Source organism: Podarcis cretensis (assembly GCF_951804945.1).
Source record: "Podarcis cretensis genome assembly, chromosome: 1".
Lineage (NCBI taxonomy): Eukaryota > Metazoa > Chordata > Lepidosauria > Squamata > Lacertidae > Podarcis > Podarcis cretensis.
In genome coordinates, this window is record NC_137170.1 from 69,294,213 (window position 1) to 69,311,361 (window position 17,149).

Here is a 17,149-nt window from a genome sequence, read left to right on the forward strand (position 1 = left end):
GCAGCTGCAGCAGAATTAAGTGAAGTACACTTTAGAAACCTTTCGAAAATGCTAGGAATCAAATGAGACTTACCATGCCGTCCTGACAATGCCCTGTAGAAAGCGAAATAATGCAATTATATGTGTACACACACTTACAGTAATTTAATATATTTCTTTCAGTGCAGAGAGAAAACTGTATATATGGAGTAAATATGCATCTGGTCATATGTATGACTTTGTATTCATAGCAACTGAGGAATAGCCCCACAGGCTTTTCAATAATACTGTATTATGTCCACCGACTTGAATTAAACTGAGCATTTCAGCAATATCACAAACTTCCTTGGGTGAAGGCTATTTAAGGAAGGAAAACTGATGATTCAAACTTTTTTTCTCTCTACCATTGAAATGTTTGGAAGGAAAGCAATCTATTTGTATGCTTCTTTTCTGAAGTGGAAATAATAAAACTTGGGATGTGGAAAAACAACAACCCTAAAATACATATAACCAGGAACATTTCTGTTAAGAAATAACTACTTGAGTATGCAAACTGCTATATCGGCAGCAATTTTACATTTTCAGTTGCCACCCTTTCCACATTGTTTACATTATCTGTTGTGGAACCCTTCTTAACAGTTAAGTTATAAGCCATGTCCGAAGCAGTCCTCTCTTAGAATCCCCAGGAATGAAGGTTAAATGTTAGCAAATTATTGAATTTCCAAAGCAGATCAAACAACAGGAATGTTGACATACTCAGTGTTACCAGTTATTTCCTCTTGGATCTGACGGGACTGGAGGATTCCTTCTCGTTTCTGGGGGGGTGAGGGGAAATGATTGATCATTTAATATTTTCAGCACCAATATTTATTGATTTTGTGTGTGTGTGTATATATATGTGTGTGTGTGTGTGTACACAGAGAGAGAGATATATTCATACACACTTACATATATGCACACATACACACATGAACATACTCTGTGTAAAATAACTACAAAACATGAATGCCATTAAATAGACAACATAAATATAAAACAACTCCCCTCCAAAATTACATCATTTCTATTTGTGTACAATCTAAGAGACTTTGTATGTTGCCTAAAAGGCACCTGTCCTGTGTGCAAACAAACAGGAAGGAATGCCTCCTGTGACAGAAAAATTATCTGGAAATCGCAGGTAAGATTACTGACAGCCATTTACCAACCTTATGGGGAAAGTGATTAAATTAGATTAGATTGGAATATCTTGAGCAGATTTGTGGGGCACACAGTGGGCTGGAAGGGCAGAAGAAGAAGGAGAAGCCCACTCATCTTATGCTGTATCTCAGCCGTTCACTTCAGAGATCACTGTATGATACCTGTACACTTACATTCTGAGCTAAAATCATATTTGACATGCTTCGCATATTGATGTTACAAGTGGTCTGTTGTGCCTTCAAAGAAGGACAATGCAATGCTTAGCTGTGCCTAAGGAAATGCTTGTCCTTCTGACTATTTGTGTTGGCCAGAACTGATACATACCAACACATACATGTTAAAAGTTACTGCATTTCTTGAAATAACAGTGTAAAAACAAAGATCTTTTAAAAATACAATCATCCCTACCTGGACAACAACAACTTGAATAGACACATGATCTGGCAGTCTGATTGGGGCTCGAAAGTACTGTGATAACGCAACCAAAAGGTGCAGTATTGCAACAAGACTTTTAGCATGGACAGCTGAAATAGATTAAGAAGTCAAATTCTGTAAGGCAAACTAAAACAAATATTTATTTTAACATGCAGTGCCCCCTTCCTTAACTATGTGGGATATTTTATCCTTTGGTGTTGCTGCCCGCCAGAGATTGCTGAAAGAGTATTTTCTTCTAACTCCTTCTCTTTCCTGCCATAAATCAACTGGTTCTATGAAAACAACTAAATCAAAAATACTCCTCAGGTAAGATTTTGTTGCGTGCCTGGATCCCACTGGCTTGAAGATGGAAATCTAAGCTTGATTCAAAACACAGATTTTATTATGCCGCTATATTAAGTGCTATCTATGCACTCCCAGCGCCGTGCCTTTATCTTCCCTATTCCTGTGTCGATTTATGAACTATCAGAAGAATATTTTTGTATTCATAACATGCACTTAATTCATCTTTAAGTGTCACAATGTCTGCAGGAAGATGAATGAGCCCATTTAGCTTGTACCCTTGAGCAATAACTTACTAAACTGGATGACTCAAACATTCTTCATGAACTTGTTAAGTGTTCTTGTTATTATAGTTTATTCACAGCAGGATTTGTATGCATAGTTAGCACTAACAAGACGGAAAGGTATCAAAAGGCTTACTGCAGGAAACTTTTAATCTGTGAACAAACCCCAAGCTTCAAAGGTAATGATATACAACTGTATTATATTATTGTTTTCCTGGGTTTGCATTATCACCAAATTCTCAGGCAATGTCCTATAAACATAATATTCTAGGTATCTTATTAACCACACACTTTTAGGTTGGCCACAGGTTTCTAAATAAAGCAGAAAAATAACCAGTGAGATCTTCTCCTGGATTTATCAGTTTTTGTGCAGAGGTTTCTCTGCAGAACTACCACTCAGTGTATTCCAAGTGACAAACTTTGCAGGCAAGGAACAGGGCAAAGATAAAAAGGATACAAGTTTAAAACAAACAACTCACCCAATGTCAAAATAATTATTGGTTCTAGCCAGGAAAAAGTCTGCATACACAGGCTGTAATCCATCACATTTCAGCCCTGTTCCCTTCAAATATATTTTAGCTGAATACCACCTCAATGTTCCTTAAGATCAAGTGTGGTGTATTGCCTTAAGTATTGGGCTTGAACCGGGGAAATGAGGGTCCATTCCCAGCTAAGAAGCTTTATGGGAATGTGGTATTTCCACCTTACGTAGCTCCATGGGCTGCTGAAAGGCAAGATAAGTGATGTCCCAATGTACACAGTTCAAAGTTCTTTGGACCAACTCTGGGAAACCAAGTGAGCCAGTGTGGTGTAGTGGTTAAGAGCAGTGGATTTGTAATCTGGTGAACTGGGTTCGATTCCCCATTCTTCCACATGCAGCTGCTGGGTGACCTTGGGCTAGTCACACTTCTCTGAAGTCTCTCAGCCTCACTCACCTCACAGAGTGTTTGTTGTGAGGGAGGAAGGGAAAGGAGATTTTAGCCGCTTTGAGACTCCTTAGGGTAGTGATAAAATGGAATATCAAATCCAAACTCTAAAGTCTCTCTAAATCCAATGGAATAAATGCAGGGCCAGCTCAGGATTTAGGAGGCTGCTGGCAAGATTTGCTCCAGTCACAGTGCTTCTCTTGCCCCCAGATGCTGCCATATGCAGAGCTGTTCCTATTTCTGCTCCACTGCCCAGAGGCAACTGATGCTGCACTTCCTTGTTGCTAATCACTTGCCAGGAAACAGGAGAAACAGTTGCTCCTGGCAAGTGGCATCACTCATTCACTTGCCTTCCTGAGAGGCAGGAGTCATAAAGAAGTAGCAGAGAGCAGCAGCTGCTGCCTGGAGGGGACAGAGGGCAAGCAACTGCTGCTCTCTGCTGTCACCAGTGCAGACAGGCAAGGAGAAGGAAGAGCCATGTCCTAGCCATCTCCTCCTGTGCTGTACAGAGAGGAGGAGGAGGTGGCACATGGAACAGGGGAGTGCTGAGGCTATGGGAGCTACTGGTTCCTCTTTAGCCAGGCCTTTGGCTGACTGACATCTAATGCCCTTTTATTAAATGTGTTGTGGAAGGGCAGATTATTGGGTTGTCTTTATTTTCATTCTTATTATGTACTTTGTGTTTTTTACATTGTAATTGTATGTTTTGACTATAACAGGTACAAGGCAGTATACAAATAATAATAATAATAATAATAATAATAATAGGCAGGTCAATTCGCACTGAGAAGGAGAGCAGGTGTCAGGGAACTGCCATCGGAAGGACAGGTGGTGGGAAGGCTCCAGGAGAATAGGAGAGACACTTCAGCAGAAGAGGGAACCAGTAGGGGGAGTGCGGGAGCTCCAAAGGAAAGGGAGTCGGAGGGGAGGCTCTGGGATACTTCCAGTGAGAACAGTGAGGAGGTATCAGGTCACCCTTTAAGGACCCCCACCCCTCGCCAGAAACTGTCACGCAGAGAATCCAGGAGGCGCATGTCCGTGAAACAGCTTTTATGTTGGAAACGTTTCCGCAAACGCCCACTGTCAGATTCTACCAGCGACTGACGGAGCCACCCCAAAGGGCTCCGCTCAAGGCAGGGATTCACTACACTGAGTGAGCTCTGAGGGATCAAGCTTTAACGCACAAGCAGCTCATTATCCCACCACAGCAATCTGACAGTCCCTGAAAGCAGCTTGTGCAAAGAGAGGCATCATGAGCAACCCAGCCGGAGCCGGAGATGGGGGAGCAGCTGCAGCCGGTCCTAGCCTGGAAGAAAGGTACAGGATGTTGGAGGTACAGTTAGCTCTGCAAACGGCGAGGCTTGAGGAGAGGAGGGCTCATGATGCAGAAAAGGGGAAAGCCGCCCAGCTCTCGAGGAAAGTGCCTGGACTGGTGCAGAAGTTTGGGGGTGATCCCAGGAATTATCAAGCCTTCAGGACAGAGATGCAATATGCCCTCAATCTGCAGTTTGATGATTTTCCTGATGAGGATTCGAGGGTTGCTTATGTGATTGGGCATCTCGAAGGCGGGGCAAAAGATTGGGTGAGGCCACTAATGGCAGCCAATAATGAAGCCCTAAGGGACACAAGGAAGTTTTTTCGCGCCATGGATCTGATGTTTTCCAGCGAGATTGAGCAGGGAGTGGCGCGCAGGCAGTTAATGGCGTGTAAACAAGGGAACCGATCTGTCCGTGAGTACTGGACTGAGTTCACCATGTTGATCCATAAATTAGGTTGGGATTTGTCAGCGGAACCAATACAAATGCTGTTCGAAGAAGGACTATCTTCGGCAGTGAAAGACGAACTTTCCCGGGGGCCCAGGGCGGAGTCTATGGACCATCTGACTAAATCAGCGCTGGCCATAGGATCACGCCAGGAGGCCAGAGCCTTGGAGAAGCGGGAAGGGAAAGGGGAGCGTTGGAGGGATTTCCGCATTCCAGAGATTCCAGAGCAGCCTTTTCTGCCAGCAGAGCCGATGGAAATCGGAACAGCGCGCGCGCGCGCAATTTCAAACCCCAGTGAAGGGCGGAAGAAGGAGGGAAAAGGCGTCAAGAAATGTTTTCTCTGCCAACAGCCAGGTCACTTTGCCAGAGTTTGTCCGCAAAGAAAGGAATGGCAAGGAATGGCGGGAGCTGTTGGGGAGGAGGGAGAAGGAGCTAAGGAGCAAGTAAAAGCCAACGCCTGGCTGCCACCGTCGGGGCACAGCAGCCAGGCCAAGGAACAGTAAATGTGCCCACGCCAGAACCCCCAAGACCAGCTCTTGTAATAGAGGTATTGCTGGAGCTGGCAAACGGACAACCACTAAAGGTGAAGGCGCTATTAGACTCAGGCAGCTCCTGCAACTTTATGAGTAAGGAGTTTGCAGCCGCACATCAGATACAGATCATCCCTTTAAAAAATCCCCTGCAGGTGACCACGATTGATGGGAGGGCGCTGTTGGGGGGAGAAGTAAGCCAGCAGACTGTCCCCATGACAATGAGGGTGGCAAGACACACGGAACTGATAGCGTTTAATATAGCCACTTTGGGAGGAGCGCCCATCATTTTGGGGATGAGCTGGCTAGCGCTGCATGATCCGCTTGTGGGATGGCATCAGAGAGTGGTTTCCTTTGGGTCAGCACATTGTATGGGACACTGCACGGAAAAAGGGGGCCAAGTAGGCACTCAGGCCACGTTAGCAAAGATAGAAGCAACGGATCAAGGTAGGGTACCACGACAATATGCAGATTTTGCCGACGTCTTCAGCGAAAGGGAAGCAGATAAACTACCCCCGCACAGACCCTTTGACTGCCAAATCAACTTACTCCCAGGAGCACAATTGCCAGTGGGCAAGGTGTATGCAATGTCTGACAGGGAGATGCAGGAGCTAAGGGAGTTTATTGACAAAAACCTCAAGCGTGGGTTCATCAGAGAGTCACGAGCGGTGGGGGGTAGCCCAGTGTTCTTTGTGGACAAAAAAATTCAGACAAACCAAGATTAATTGTGGACTTCCGGGCCCTAAACGCAGTGTCCGAACCCGTGACTTTCCCTATGCCCAGAATTGATGACATTCTGACCCGGGTGAGAAAAGGGAAGATTTTTACCAAGCTGGACCTGAGGGGGGCGTATAACCTGATACGTATGAGAAAGGGAGATGAGTGGAAAACCACTATGTTCACCCCCTTGGGGGCATTTGAGTACTGCGTTATGCCTTTCGGCCTCCAGGCGGGATCGGCAGTATTTCCATCATTCATGAATCACGTACTAGGACCATTGCTTTACAAGAACTGCGCTGCGTTCTTGGATGATGTACTGGTGTACTCAGAGGATGAAGAGCAGCATGTGCGAGATGTACGAGAGGTACTCAGGAAACTGCAAGAAAACCAGCTGTGGGTGAAACTGGAGAAGTGTCAGTTTCACACCAGGGAGGTGGAATTCCTAGGGTACCGGTTGTCGGACAAGGGGCTGGCCATGGATCCTAGCAAGGTGCAAGCGGTGCTGGAATGGAGGCCACCGAAAACTAAGAAAGATGTGCAGAGGTTCTTGGGGTTCGGAAACTTCTATCGGAAGTTCATCAAGAACTTCGCCCACTTAACAGCCCCCATCACGGATTGTCTCAGCAGTAAGAAGAAATTTGTCTGGACGGAAGAAGCGCAGCGAGCTTTCGAAAGTTTAAAGAGGGCGTTTGCTTCGGAAGAACAACTCTTACACGTGGATCTGCAGCAGCCGATGAGGGTGGAAACCGACGCATCTGACAGAGCGGTGGGCGCCGTGCTCCTGCAGCCAGGACCGAATACGTCAGAATGGAGACCGTGTGCCTTCTTCTCGAGGAAATTGAACAAATCCGAGAGGAATTATACAGTGTACGACAGAGAATTACTCGCCGTCCACGAAGCGTTCAAGAGATGGAGACACCTGTTGATTGGGGCGCAACACAAGGTTCAAGTGCGGACAGACCACAAAAATCTAGAATACTGGAGGACAGCCCGAGTATTGAACCAGAGACAAGTAAGATGGGCGCAAGAGTTCTCCAAGTTCAATTTTGAAATTCGCTACGTGCCAGGGGCTGAGAATGTCAGGGCGGACGCTCTCTCCAGAAAACCTGAGTACTTGGAGGGGGAAGGAGGGGCGGAAGAAAGACATATCATCTCGGAGGACCACTGGGTTTGTGGGGTGGCATTGGTGGGGCAAAGAGAACTGGTAGAGGGTATTGAGAACGATGAATATGCCCAAGAAAAACTTAGGGAACTCAGGGAGACAGGTGAGAACGCAGGGGGTTTTGAGGAAAAGAACGGAAAACTATATTACAAAGGGGCACTCTACATACCAGATGGGGAACTAAGAGGGCGGGTGCTCAAACAGTTGCATGACAGCCCCACGGCGGGGCACTTCGGGCAGCACAAGACCATGTGGTTGGTTACCAGGGAGTTTTGGTGGCCCAAGGTGAGGGAAGACGTGCGGGAGTATGTCAGGGGATGCGACAGGTGCCAAAGAGCAAAGGGAGAGAGGTTGGCGCCAGCAGGGTTATTAGAACCCTTACCCACCCCAGAAAGGCCATGGGAGATGGTATCCATAGACTTCATGACCGATCTACCGAGATCCAAAGGGAAAACCGCGGTCATGGTGGTAGTAGATCTACTAACTAAGATGTGCCACTTTATAGCTTGTTCACATGCAGTGACAGCGGAAGAAACCGCAAGGTTGTTTGTGAAGCACATTTTTAGGTTGCATGGCGCCCCCTTGAGGGTTTTGAGCGACAGAGGAAAACAATTTACTTCCAGGTTCTGGAGGAAACTAATGAGCATGTTGCATGTGGAGGTAAGTTTTTCCACCGCCAGGCACCCAGAAACAAATGGGTAAGCAGAAAGGGCAAACGGGGTTTTGCAACAATATCTGAGGTGTTATGTGAAGGACAGAGAAACTGATTGGGTAGACAGGTTACCTCTGGCAGAATTTGCCTACAACAACGCGGAGAACGTGTCCACAGGGATGAGTCCCTTTCTAGCCAATTATGGGTGTCATCCTCGGGCATTTCCAGGAGAAGGAGGGGGGAGGTGGAGTGTACCTGCAGCGGAAAATTTTGTTGAAGAGATGGAAGCGATCCACCGTCAGCTCCAACTCAACTTAGAGAAAGCCAAAGAAGAATATAAGAAGCAAGCAGACAGAAATAGGAGGGAAGGCGAAACCATAAGGGTGGGTAACCGGGTGTGGCTATCCACCCAAGGACTGCCGTTCAAGGGAGGGTGTAAGAAATTGAGACCCAAACGGTTGGGACCCTTTGAGGTCATACAGCAGGTCAACCCAGTAGCATTCAAACTCCGATTGCCCAGTCACATGAAATTGCACCCAGTATTTCACAGGTCATTACTGTCACCGTACAGAGAGGGACGTGAGTGGGGGAAACATGAGAGGGAGGTCACCCGGACACCAGTCATAGAAGAGAGAGAACGCAACATGGATGTGGCAGGGATCATTGATTCCAGGTGGAAGGGAAATCAGGTGGAATACTTGGTAGAATGGGAGGGGGAGGAAGAGTCAGAAAACACATGGGTACCGGCAGAGGAAGTCAAAGACGAGATTTTAATAGAAACGTTTCATCGGCGTTTCCCAAGAAAACCACAACCAGTGGCAAGATTTAGGAGGGAACACTTCGGGACTACAGATGAGGAAGGGGAGTTTGAAGGGTTCCCAGAGTCAGGGGTGGAGGTGGAAACAGATTCCGACGAAGGAGAGGAAGATGGGGAAAGAGACGGAAGGCCGTGGTTAGAAGTGTTTGAATCCTCGGAGGATGAGGGGAGTTCCTTCCAGGGATTTCCGTCCTCGCCGCCAGTAAGAGAAGAGGCGGGAGGGGGTGAAGGGGGCCCTGGGGGGGAGGTGGATGTCAGGGAACTGCCATCGGAAGGACAGGTGGTGGGAAGGCTCCAGGAGAATAGGAGAGACACTTCAGCAGAAGAGGGAACCAGTAGGGGGAGTGCGGGAGCTCCAAAGGAAAGGGAGTCGGAGGGGAGGCTCTGGGATACTTCCAGTGAGAACAGTGAGGAGGTATCAGGTCACCCTTTAAGGACCTCCACCCCTCGCCGGAAACTGTCACGCAGAGAATCCAGGAGGCGCATGTCCGTGAAACAGCTTTTATGTTGGAAACGTTTCCGCAAACGCCCACTGTCAGATTCTACCAGCGACTGACGGAGCCACCCCAAAGGGCTCCGCTCAAGGCAGGGCTTCACTACACTGAGTGAGCTCTGAGGGATCAAGCTTTAACGCACAAGCAGCTCATTATCCCACCACAGCAGGTGTCAGTCTTGGATATATCACAATGCCAAAATAATAAATAAAATGATTAAATTGTACAATGCCTGAATATTAAATAACTCTAGAAACTATGCTGCCAACTGCTTTGAGTCTCTTTATATGGAAAAGTGGGTTATAAACCCTTGGAAATAAAAAAAATGAATAAAAAAATGCAAGTTCCATAAGGAGCTGGTAACAAGAATAAAAAAAAAGAACTCATTCCCTGCCATGTATGTACAAGGCCCATACTGTGCACGCAATAGGAACTCTGGGGTATGTGTGGAATCAAGCATAATGTTTTGTGTACAACTGTCAACAGAGGTAAGTACATTACTAATGAGGACATATATATATATTTATCTATACTTCTGCACACCTTACACCAAAATTCTAGATATAAACTTGCACACTGCTGAATCTGCCTTCCAGCTTCTGTCTAATTCAATACGTTTTACAAAACGCAGTAGAAAAACATAACTTTTAATACCACCAGTAACCAAGAATTCCACTGTAAAATGTGTAACTCACAGTCAACGTTCCACTTGATGCTCCTTGGAGGAAGTTTAAGGGTTTCATTGATCTTTTCAAGGACTGTCTGCAGCTTTTGTTTCTGAGCTATTTCAGACTGTGTGACTTCAGCAACGTTGAGTTTCTCACTCTCTAGCTTCTCTGAAGTGATAATGGAAGAAAAAGCTGTAAGTCTACACCTCAACTCCATGTACCAAGTGCAACGCAAAGACATTCCGTCCCACATATAACAAAGGATTTTCTGTAGATGACTGGTTTGAAGTCTAAAAATTTGGCAACTTCTCAAGCCTATCACACTTTGTCTTCTGTTGCACCTCTGTTCTCCTAAGAATTCCAACCGATTTTCCATTTATTTCCATTTATTAATACCCCGCCCATCTGGCTTCCCCAGCCACTCTGGGTAGCTCACAGCATATATCAGAATATACTAAAACATTAAACATTAAAAACTTCCTGATACAGGGGCTGCCTTCAGATGTCTTCTAAAAGTCTGGTAGTTGTTGTTCTCTTTGACATCTGGTGGGAGGGTGTTCCACAGGGTGGGTGCCACTACCAAGAAGGCCCTCTGCCTGGTTCCCTCTAACTTGGCTTCTCGCAGTGAGGGAACCGCCAGAAGGCCCTCGGTGCTGGACCTCAGTGTCTGGGCTGAATGATGGGGGTGGAGACACTCCTTCAGATATACTGGACCGAGTCCATTTAGGGCTTTAAAGGTCAGCACCAACACTCTGAACTGTGCTTGGAAACGTACTGGGAGGTGTACATGCTGCGCGGGGCCACCACTGCTCCAGAGATCACCCAACTTTGTCCCATTCCATCTTAATGACTACATAAGTTACTGATGCCTGAAGCAATATGATGTGTAAAGGAATGGAAACCAGTGCCTATGTTACTCCTAACTACAAACAAGCACCTGAAAAATGTCTCCAGTGATATGCATAAAATTATTTCTCACCGAAGAGTTTCTGCAGTACTTGTCCATCGTACAGGTCTTCAGCCAGGTCTTTTACAATAATTCGTTCTCCTACCAAAACATCGTTAATCCAGTCAATTAGCACCTGCGCAAGAGACAAAGATTCAGATATAGTTCATATGTGTGTACATCACAAACCAACTTTCTACTTTGTGCAGCGTGGTCTCAGAAATGACAGAGGGTGCTTCCGAATAGTAGGTCTGATTAAATGTTAATTGTACAAAATTAGACAGAACAATTCCTTCTGATTTCAACTGTGCTGGGATTTTGTCCTCATGGGCAGGAATCTTTTTATTTCACATTAAATAACCACCGGCTACCCTGAGGCCTTAGAATACGGCAGGTGTTAATGCATAAGCAGGCAGAGTTATAGCAAAATAATAATAATAATGTTGGAATGCAAACACGGAAGAGGCAGTGGGACTGAAATACACCTACACACACACACCCCTCAGTCTCTAGCATCTGAGGAAACTTAATCTTCCAAGCTTTTGGAACAACATTAAACTCTGAAAAATGCAAATTTGCTTGCTCTTTTTGTCATTGGCAGGGCTTTTGGCTTCTATTGTAAATTTGAGATGTACCATTGTTGTTAAAATTATTATTTGCGTTTTTTTCATGTTAGACTATGTTTATTTTTTATTTGTTTATTTTATTTTTTATTTATCAGGAGACCCTGATAAGAGTCAAACTGGCAATATTTGAGATAATTACCCAGGCCAATTGGGATCAAAGGCAGGTGAAAAGGAGAGTAGGGATTGTTCAACACTGAAGATGTGATCTCAAACCATTTTCTCTTAAAGAAGCCAAGGATCCTCAGGCTGATCGCTCCAGGAAACAGGGAACAAGCTTTTCAAGGTTGATGTTCTGGTCCTTACACAGCCAGTAAAGCGGAAAACTGATGGAGTAGCATGAACCGCAACTTAAAAGTGCAATTCTATATCCTTATGTGGTTTTCCTTGCTCTCACAGTGGTTGGCCAACATGGCGTAGTGGTTTGAGTGTGAGACTAGGAGCTGGGATACCAGAGTTCAAATGCCCACTTGGCCATAAAGCTTTATGGAGGACCTAGGGCCAGCCATCGCTTCTCAACTTAACCTACCTCACAGGGATGTTTTGTGGATTAAACAAGGAGGGGGGAAACCATGTACAACACCTTGAGCTCCTTGGAGAAAAGGGTGGAATATAAATGCAACAAATAAATACATATATTTTCTTTGCTTTGTATTTTTAGAAGAGTTTGAAAGTGCTTACATATTTACCTTCATTAGCTCCTGTAGTTTTGGGTCACTTCTTGAATTTGGATCAATCATGGTTCGGACTTCATTTTCCTCTTTAGGGGGGTGGAAATGGGGAAATAGGAGATATCCATTACATTTTGTTTTCATCCATTAGTTAGGCTAAGCAAAAATGTATTTTAACTTACCTAGCATAGTATCTTCAGGATCTAGTTCAAAAGGGATTGGGCTGAGTGGTAGGTTAATGGCATTTATTCCTTCTTCTTGTAGTTCAGACACTGAGGAGGAGAAGAAATAAAACAGTTCAGCGAAACTTGTCTTGCTTTTTTCTTAGCATTTACATCTTAAAGCTTTCCAGCAGCAGTAAGAACGTGAACTCAAAGCCTAATATCCACATGTATTTAGCAGAAAAGTAATGGATCCAACAGTGAAAAATATTTAGCCAATCCAAATTGCAGCTCTCATGTGTAACTGACAATAAGCAACTTTGTGGGGAGCCAAGCACTTGGACCTGTATGCTTTCAAAGATTTTGAGAAAACTGGCATGCACATGCAGGGGCACACATAAACCCAGATCTTCCCCGTTCTTTCTCAGTTTCATGATTTGTTCAAGCCTGCTAAAATGAAGATGTTCTGGTTTGGCTCTTATTTTTTCATCCTAAATTCTACAAATTCAAACAAGACTGTAGTCAACGTGCAAAAAAATATTACACATCCTTTCCGTCTACCACAAATCTAACTGCGTAATTTATCACAAAGGCACTCTGGTCACATTGCCAAGTTGCAAAACCATGAAGCATTTTGTTACACTGATGTCAGACACCGGTCCTATTAAAAACAAAAAGTTACATTGTGGAAATTCTTTTGTTTTGCGTCATGCTGGCATCTAAAATTTCAGCTCAGCTAGCTCACTGGAACTTTTCACATTTATTTTTTAATTAGCGTTTGTTAATTGCCCCACAACTGGGTTGTCTCAGCAATGTACAAAAAAAAAAAAGTTAATTCAAAATGGGTAGCATAAAATACCAATGCATTTGGCAATAAAAATACCAGAATCACACAAAAAAGTCTCTAATATGTTATATTTGATGAAGCTAATCCAAAGAATGGAAATATTTGTGTGTGTGTGGGCGTGCGTGCTCACACTCACACACCCACACCCTAAAGCATCTATTTTTAGCCGAACAGACATCTTAATCAGAAGATCCAGGAATACAAGTTCATAAATCTAAACTGTGAAATTTGACCAAATGAGCCACATTCTGTCCTTTAATAATGCATATGTAAGAGCCCCCTCAAAGTTAGTAGAAGCTGATGAGCACAAATACTGCTGCCCACAAGGTTTAAATTAGCGTTATTCCCTTAGCATATGCAGACTAGTGCTCCACGCTTCATTGTATTAAGACTTCCTCATGTACTTTGATAACTATTTCTATTTCCTTAGGTCAGTGATTTTCCAACTTTGTACTTGTAAAGAGCTTCTCTTACTTCATTTCCCATCATCACAGAGGAGAAAGGAGGGGAGCAGCTGTGAAAGTTTCACACCAACCTCCCTCTGGCAGTAACTAATCTTCCCTGCTGTGGGAAGACGCCAGATATTTTCCCTTAATTGCGTAAACATGGTTTGTATTGTTGATGCATTGGCTGCAATGTACTTGCTATCTCCTTATGACAGTTCCGTATCAATGCAGTTCTGTGGATTTCAGCTTCTTCTGTGGTCACTAGTATACAGTACGCCGCCTTAGCGAGGACAGGTGCTAGGAGAAGAATTAACTGGGAAAGATAACATTGCCCACGTTTGTGGAACATGTGGCTGCTTGAGGTAAGTCAGAGTCCATTGCTGCAGGCCTTTAGAAGAGCTCTAAAAGATTTATTAATTCCATCTGCTTAAATGTATTATACAGGTTTTATTGGGCTGCTGAATTGAACTGATTGAAACTGTAATCATTTAAATAAATGAAAAAGTTAAGGTAAGATTTTAAGATTGTATCATTGAGTATTTACGCTGCCCAAACCAATGCACTGCTGCTGTAGTGCTAGAGATGCCAACACTCTCATGCGAGTCATTAGAAATGCTGTACATGAGGCTATTGCTGGTGGCTGTCTCATTAACATCATATTATCATTTTTTTTTTTAAAAAAAAAATGCTATTTATTGTTATCAAAGCCACAAGACACTCTAGTTACAAGGTGACCATTTACTTGAATTTTACCCATATAATCATTTATGTTAAACAAAGTGAGATAACCCAAAATTTGATAATGACAGAAAACCTGGTACTGTATAATGCCCACAAAATTCCCACTTTAGTGTGCTCTCCATTATTCTGTGGTAAATGGGGCTCCCTCTCAGAGCCCGTCAGTTGATTAGTACACAGAGGGAGACCAATGACACTGGGTGCACTAAGATGCTCCCCATCAGGGACTCCCCAGCAGTGAGTTAGTTTTTTAAAAAAATGCCTAGGCATCAATAAGCTGATGAGTACTGATAGTCGCCCCTTTGAAGTTCATTTGCAAGCAATTGGCTCTAAGAGCCACCCCCTTAAAAAGCAAATGCTCAGCACCAATCAGCAGACAGCTGGTCCCTTTAAAATTTGACATAGCTGGAGTGAGGAAAGGAAGGATCCAGTCCGCTGGCCAAATCCAGTTCCTTAAATATATAAAAACATGAAAAGAAAAACACATACACCAAGCACTAGCATAGATTTAATGCAGCAGAGACACGTTCGGGAACAAAATGCAAGCGAAATATATTCTGTTTCTTTTCAGGAGGATCAAATAAAGACTCTGTAATGAACCTTTGTGCTAAAGTTTGAGAAATGTAAAAAAATAAAAGGTAGATCAAAGTCAAGAAAAAGGAGATTTTGCACCTTTAGCTGTAGTGTATACATATGTGTATACTGAGTTTCATTTAATTTACTACAGATGAATTGCTTCAGCTAGATGCACAGTTTTGTACATTTTGTACACAGTGTTGCATGCAAATGAGGTAAAAGCCTCTGGGTTGGATCCAGCTTCTTGTGAGCAAGATTTTACTCATGGGACATTCCCACTGGAGGAAACCACGGTGGCCATTTTTGCCAATTTCCCCATACCTCTGCAGCCTCCTGTGAAAATCCGCACGGGATGGGGTGGGAGGAGGGCAAGCAGAAGGCAAACCAGCATCCCTGCCTCTAGTGAAAGCCTCTCCAAAGCCCTTTGCATGCAAAGAAGGAGGGCAGGTCTGGATTCAACCCACTGTTTTGAGGGCAGCGATGAAATGATAGAGCAGTGTGATTGAAAATTAATTATCAGAAAACACATAAACATAAATTTGCAACTATGCAGATGGCTTTTTATGAGGTGATCAATTTGAAAAATGTTTCCAGAACATAAACTGCACATTCTTAAGCAATTCGTTCTCAAAAGACATAATTAATGAGGGAAGCCCCCCGAAATGGGCACATGCATGTTTACAATCGAAAATCATTTTCAGGAAACCATCTGTAGCACAACACTGTCCCTAATCCATTAACTGCTGACTCCCAGCCAATCACTTGTAAAGGTGACTGTGCAAACAACATACATCAATCTGATGGTGATGCATTAGTACACATTTTCCAGAAAGGGCCTATTTTCTGTGGCTGTTTCACTTCTCTTTTAAATAAAACATAACAAAAAATGGAAGGAAGTCAAACAACACAGTCTAATTGGCTTGTGTATAATAGAAATTAAAGGCCTAGTGCCTTGGACTTTTCTCATCTGCCCAATGTTGTGCAGTGCAACAGTATTTTTTGTCTAATCCATTATCTTTTCCAGCTTTCCGTTAAATGGAACCAGCAAATATTACAAAGCTGTTGATCAAAGAGGAAAAGAACACCCAAAACAAATGATACTTACTCAACACACAGTAACTGAGCTTTTCAGCCTTCATTGTATTTTTCAGAACCATTTTGACGACACAGTGTCTACCATCTATTCCAATTCCCATTCAGCAGGAAGGATGGATTTATTTTTATTTTATTTTTTTAAAAAGCATATTCTTGTCTTTACGCAGGAATGATGCAACAGCAACCTTGCATTAACGCCTCTTCCAGCTGGATAAACACTATATCCTTTGAAACTTAGTGATGGTAGAGGAGAATCTTACAAGGGGTCACAACAAGGTGTGCTGATCTGAGAGACTGGAAGAGAGAACCAGGGCGCCTCTGAAACATCACCAACCTACAACAACACCACCCCACTGTGGTGATGACCTATGCCAATGTGCTGTTGTTTCCACCAAATCAAACCTTCAATGAGAGAGAGAACCTATAAGGAGGTAGCTTCAGTCAGCAGGGTACTCAGCACCTGCAGATAATGTGAGGCACTACAAGGGGCATGCCAAATGTGAAAAAAGGATTTGTGATGCCAAGAGCTTTCAAAACTAACAGTTTCTGCTCTATATTTAGTCATACCTACTTCTAACACTTTCTTCACAAGCAGAGCAGTGCGGTTTCGCTTCTTAAACTGCATTCTTTCAGTTTAAGCTTTTAGGAAAAGATCATCCTAGCCCACGGTTGTGGTTGGCAAAAAAAAAAAAAAGAAGAAGAAGAAAGTAAAAAAGAATCTATTTTTAACAGGATCCTAGGGATTCCACAGATTCCTTCAGCTTTCTTCAATAACCGCATTGAAGAAATAACAAGACCCATCAGTTTGAGGGAACACATTTAACCTTATGATTCCATTACATATTCCAAAGAATTATGTTCCATGAGGGCCTATTAAAGCAGTGGTAGTCAACCTGTAATCCAGATGCTGGAGTACAATCCCCATCAACCCCAGTCAATGTGGGGCCAAAGGGCAAGGGAACTGTAGCCCAACAACATATGAAGGGTACCACATTGGCTACTCCTGTCTCATAGGTGCCACAAGTCAGGGAGAATAGCTCAGTATCCTCTAGGAGCAATGCCTTCTTGGCAGTGATCCCTGAGGGAATCCTGTCAGATCTAAACTGTTAGCACTATAAAAGTATATTGTTTTAATTT

The 17,149-nt window shown here is 43.8% G+C and overlaps 1 protein-coding gene across 2 annotated transcripts in view; it reads right to left on the reverse strand.

The window, feature by feature from the left end:
* Positions 1-17,149, reverse strand: part of PARVA (parvin alpha) — a 78,620-nt gene that overhangs the window by 17,517 nt on the left and 43,954 nt on the right. For both annotated transcript variants that reach the window (XM_079966818.1, XM_079966819.1), the window contains exons 2-8: positions 12,332-12,421; positions 12,168-12,238; positions 10,889-10,991; positions 9,937-10,077; positions 1,585-1,700; positions 736-794; positions 74-93 (exon numbers count right to left, since the gene is read on the reverse strand). In XM_079966818.1, the coding sequence (XP_079822944.1) occupies positions 74-93; positions 736-794; positions 1,585-1,700; positions 9,937-10,077; positions 10,889-10,991; positions 12,168-12,238; positions 12,332-12,421 (600 nt within the window). The remainder of the gene's footprint in view (positions 1-73; positions 94-735; positions 795-1,584; positions 1,701-9,936; positions 10,078-10,888; positions 10,992-12,167; positions 12,239-12,331; positions 12,422-17,149) is intronic.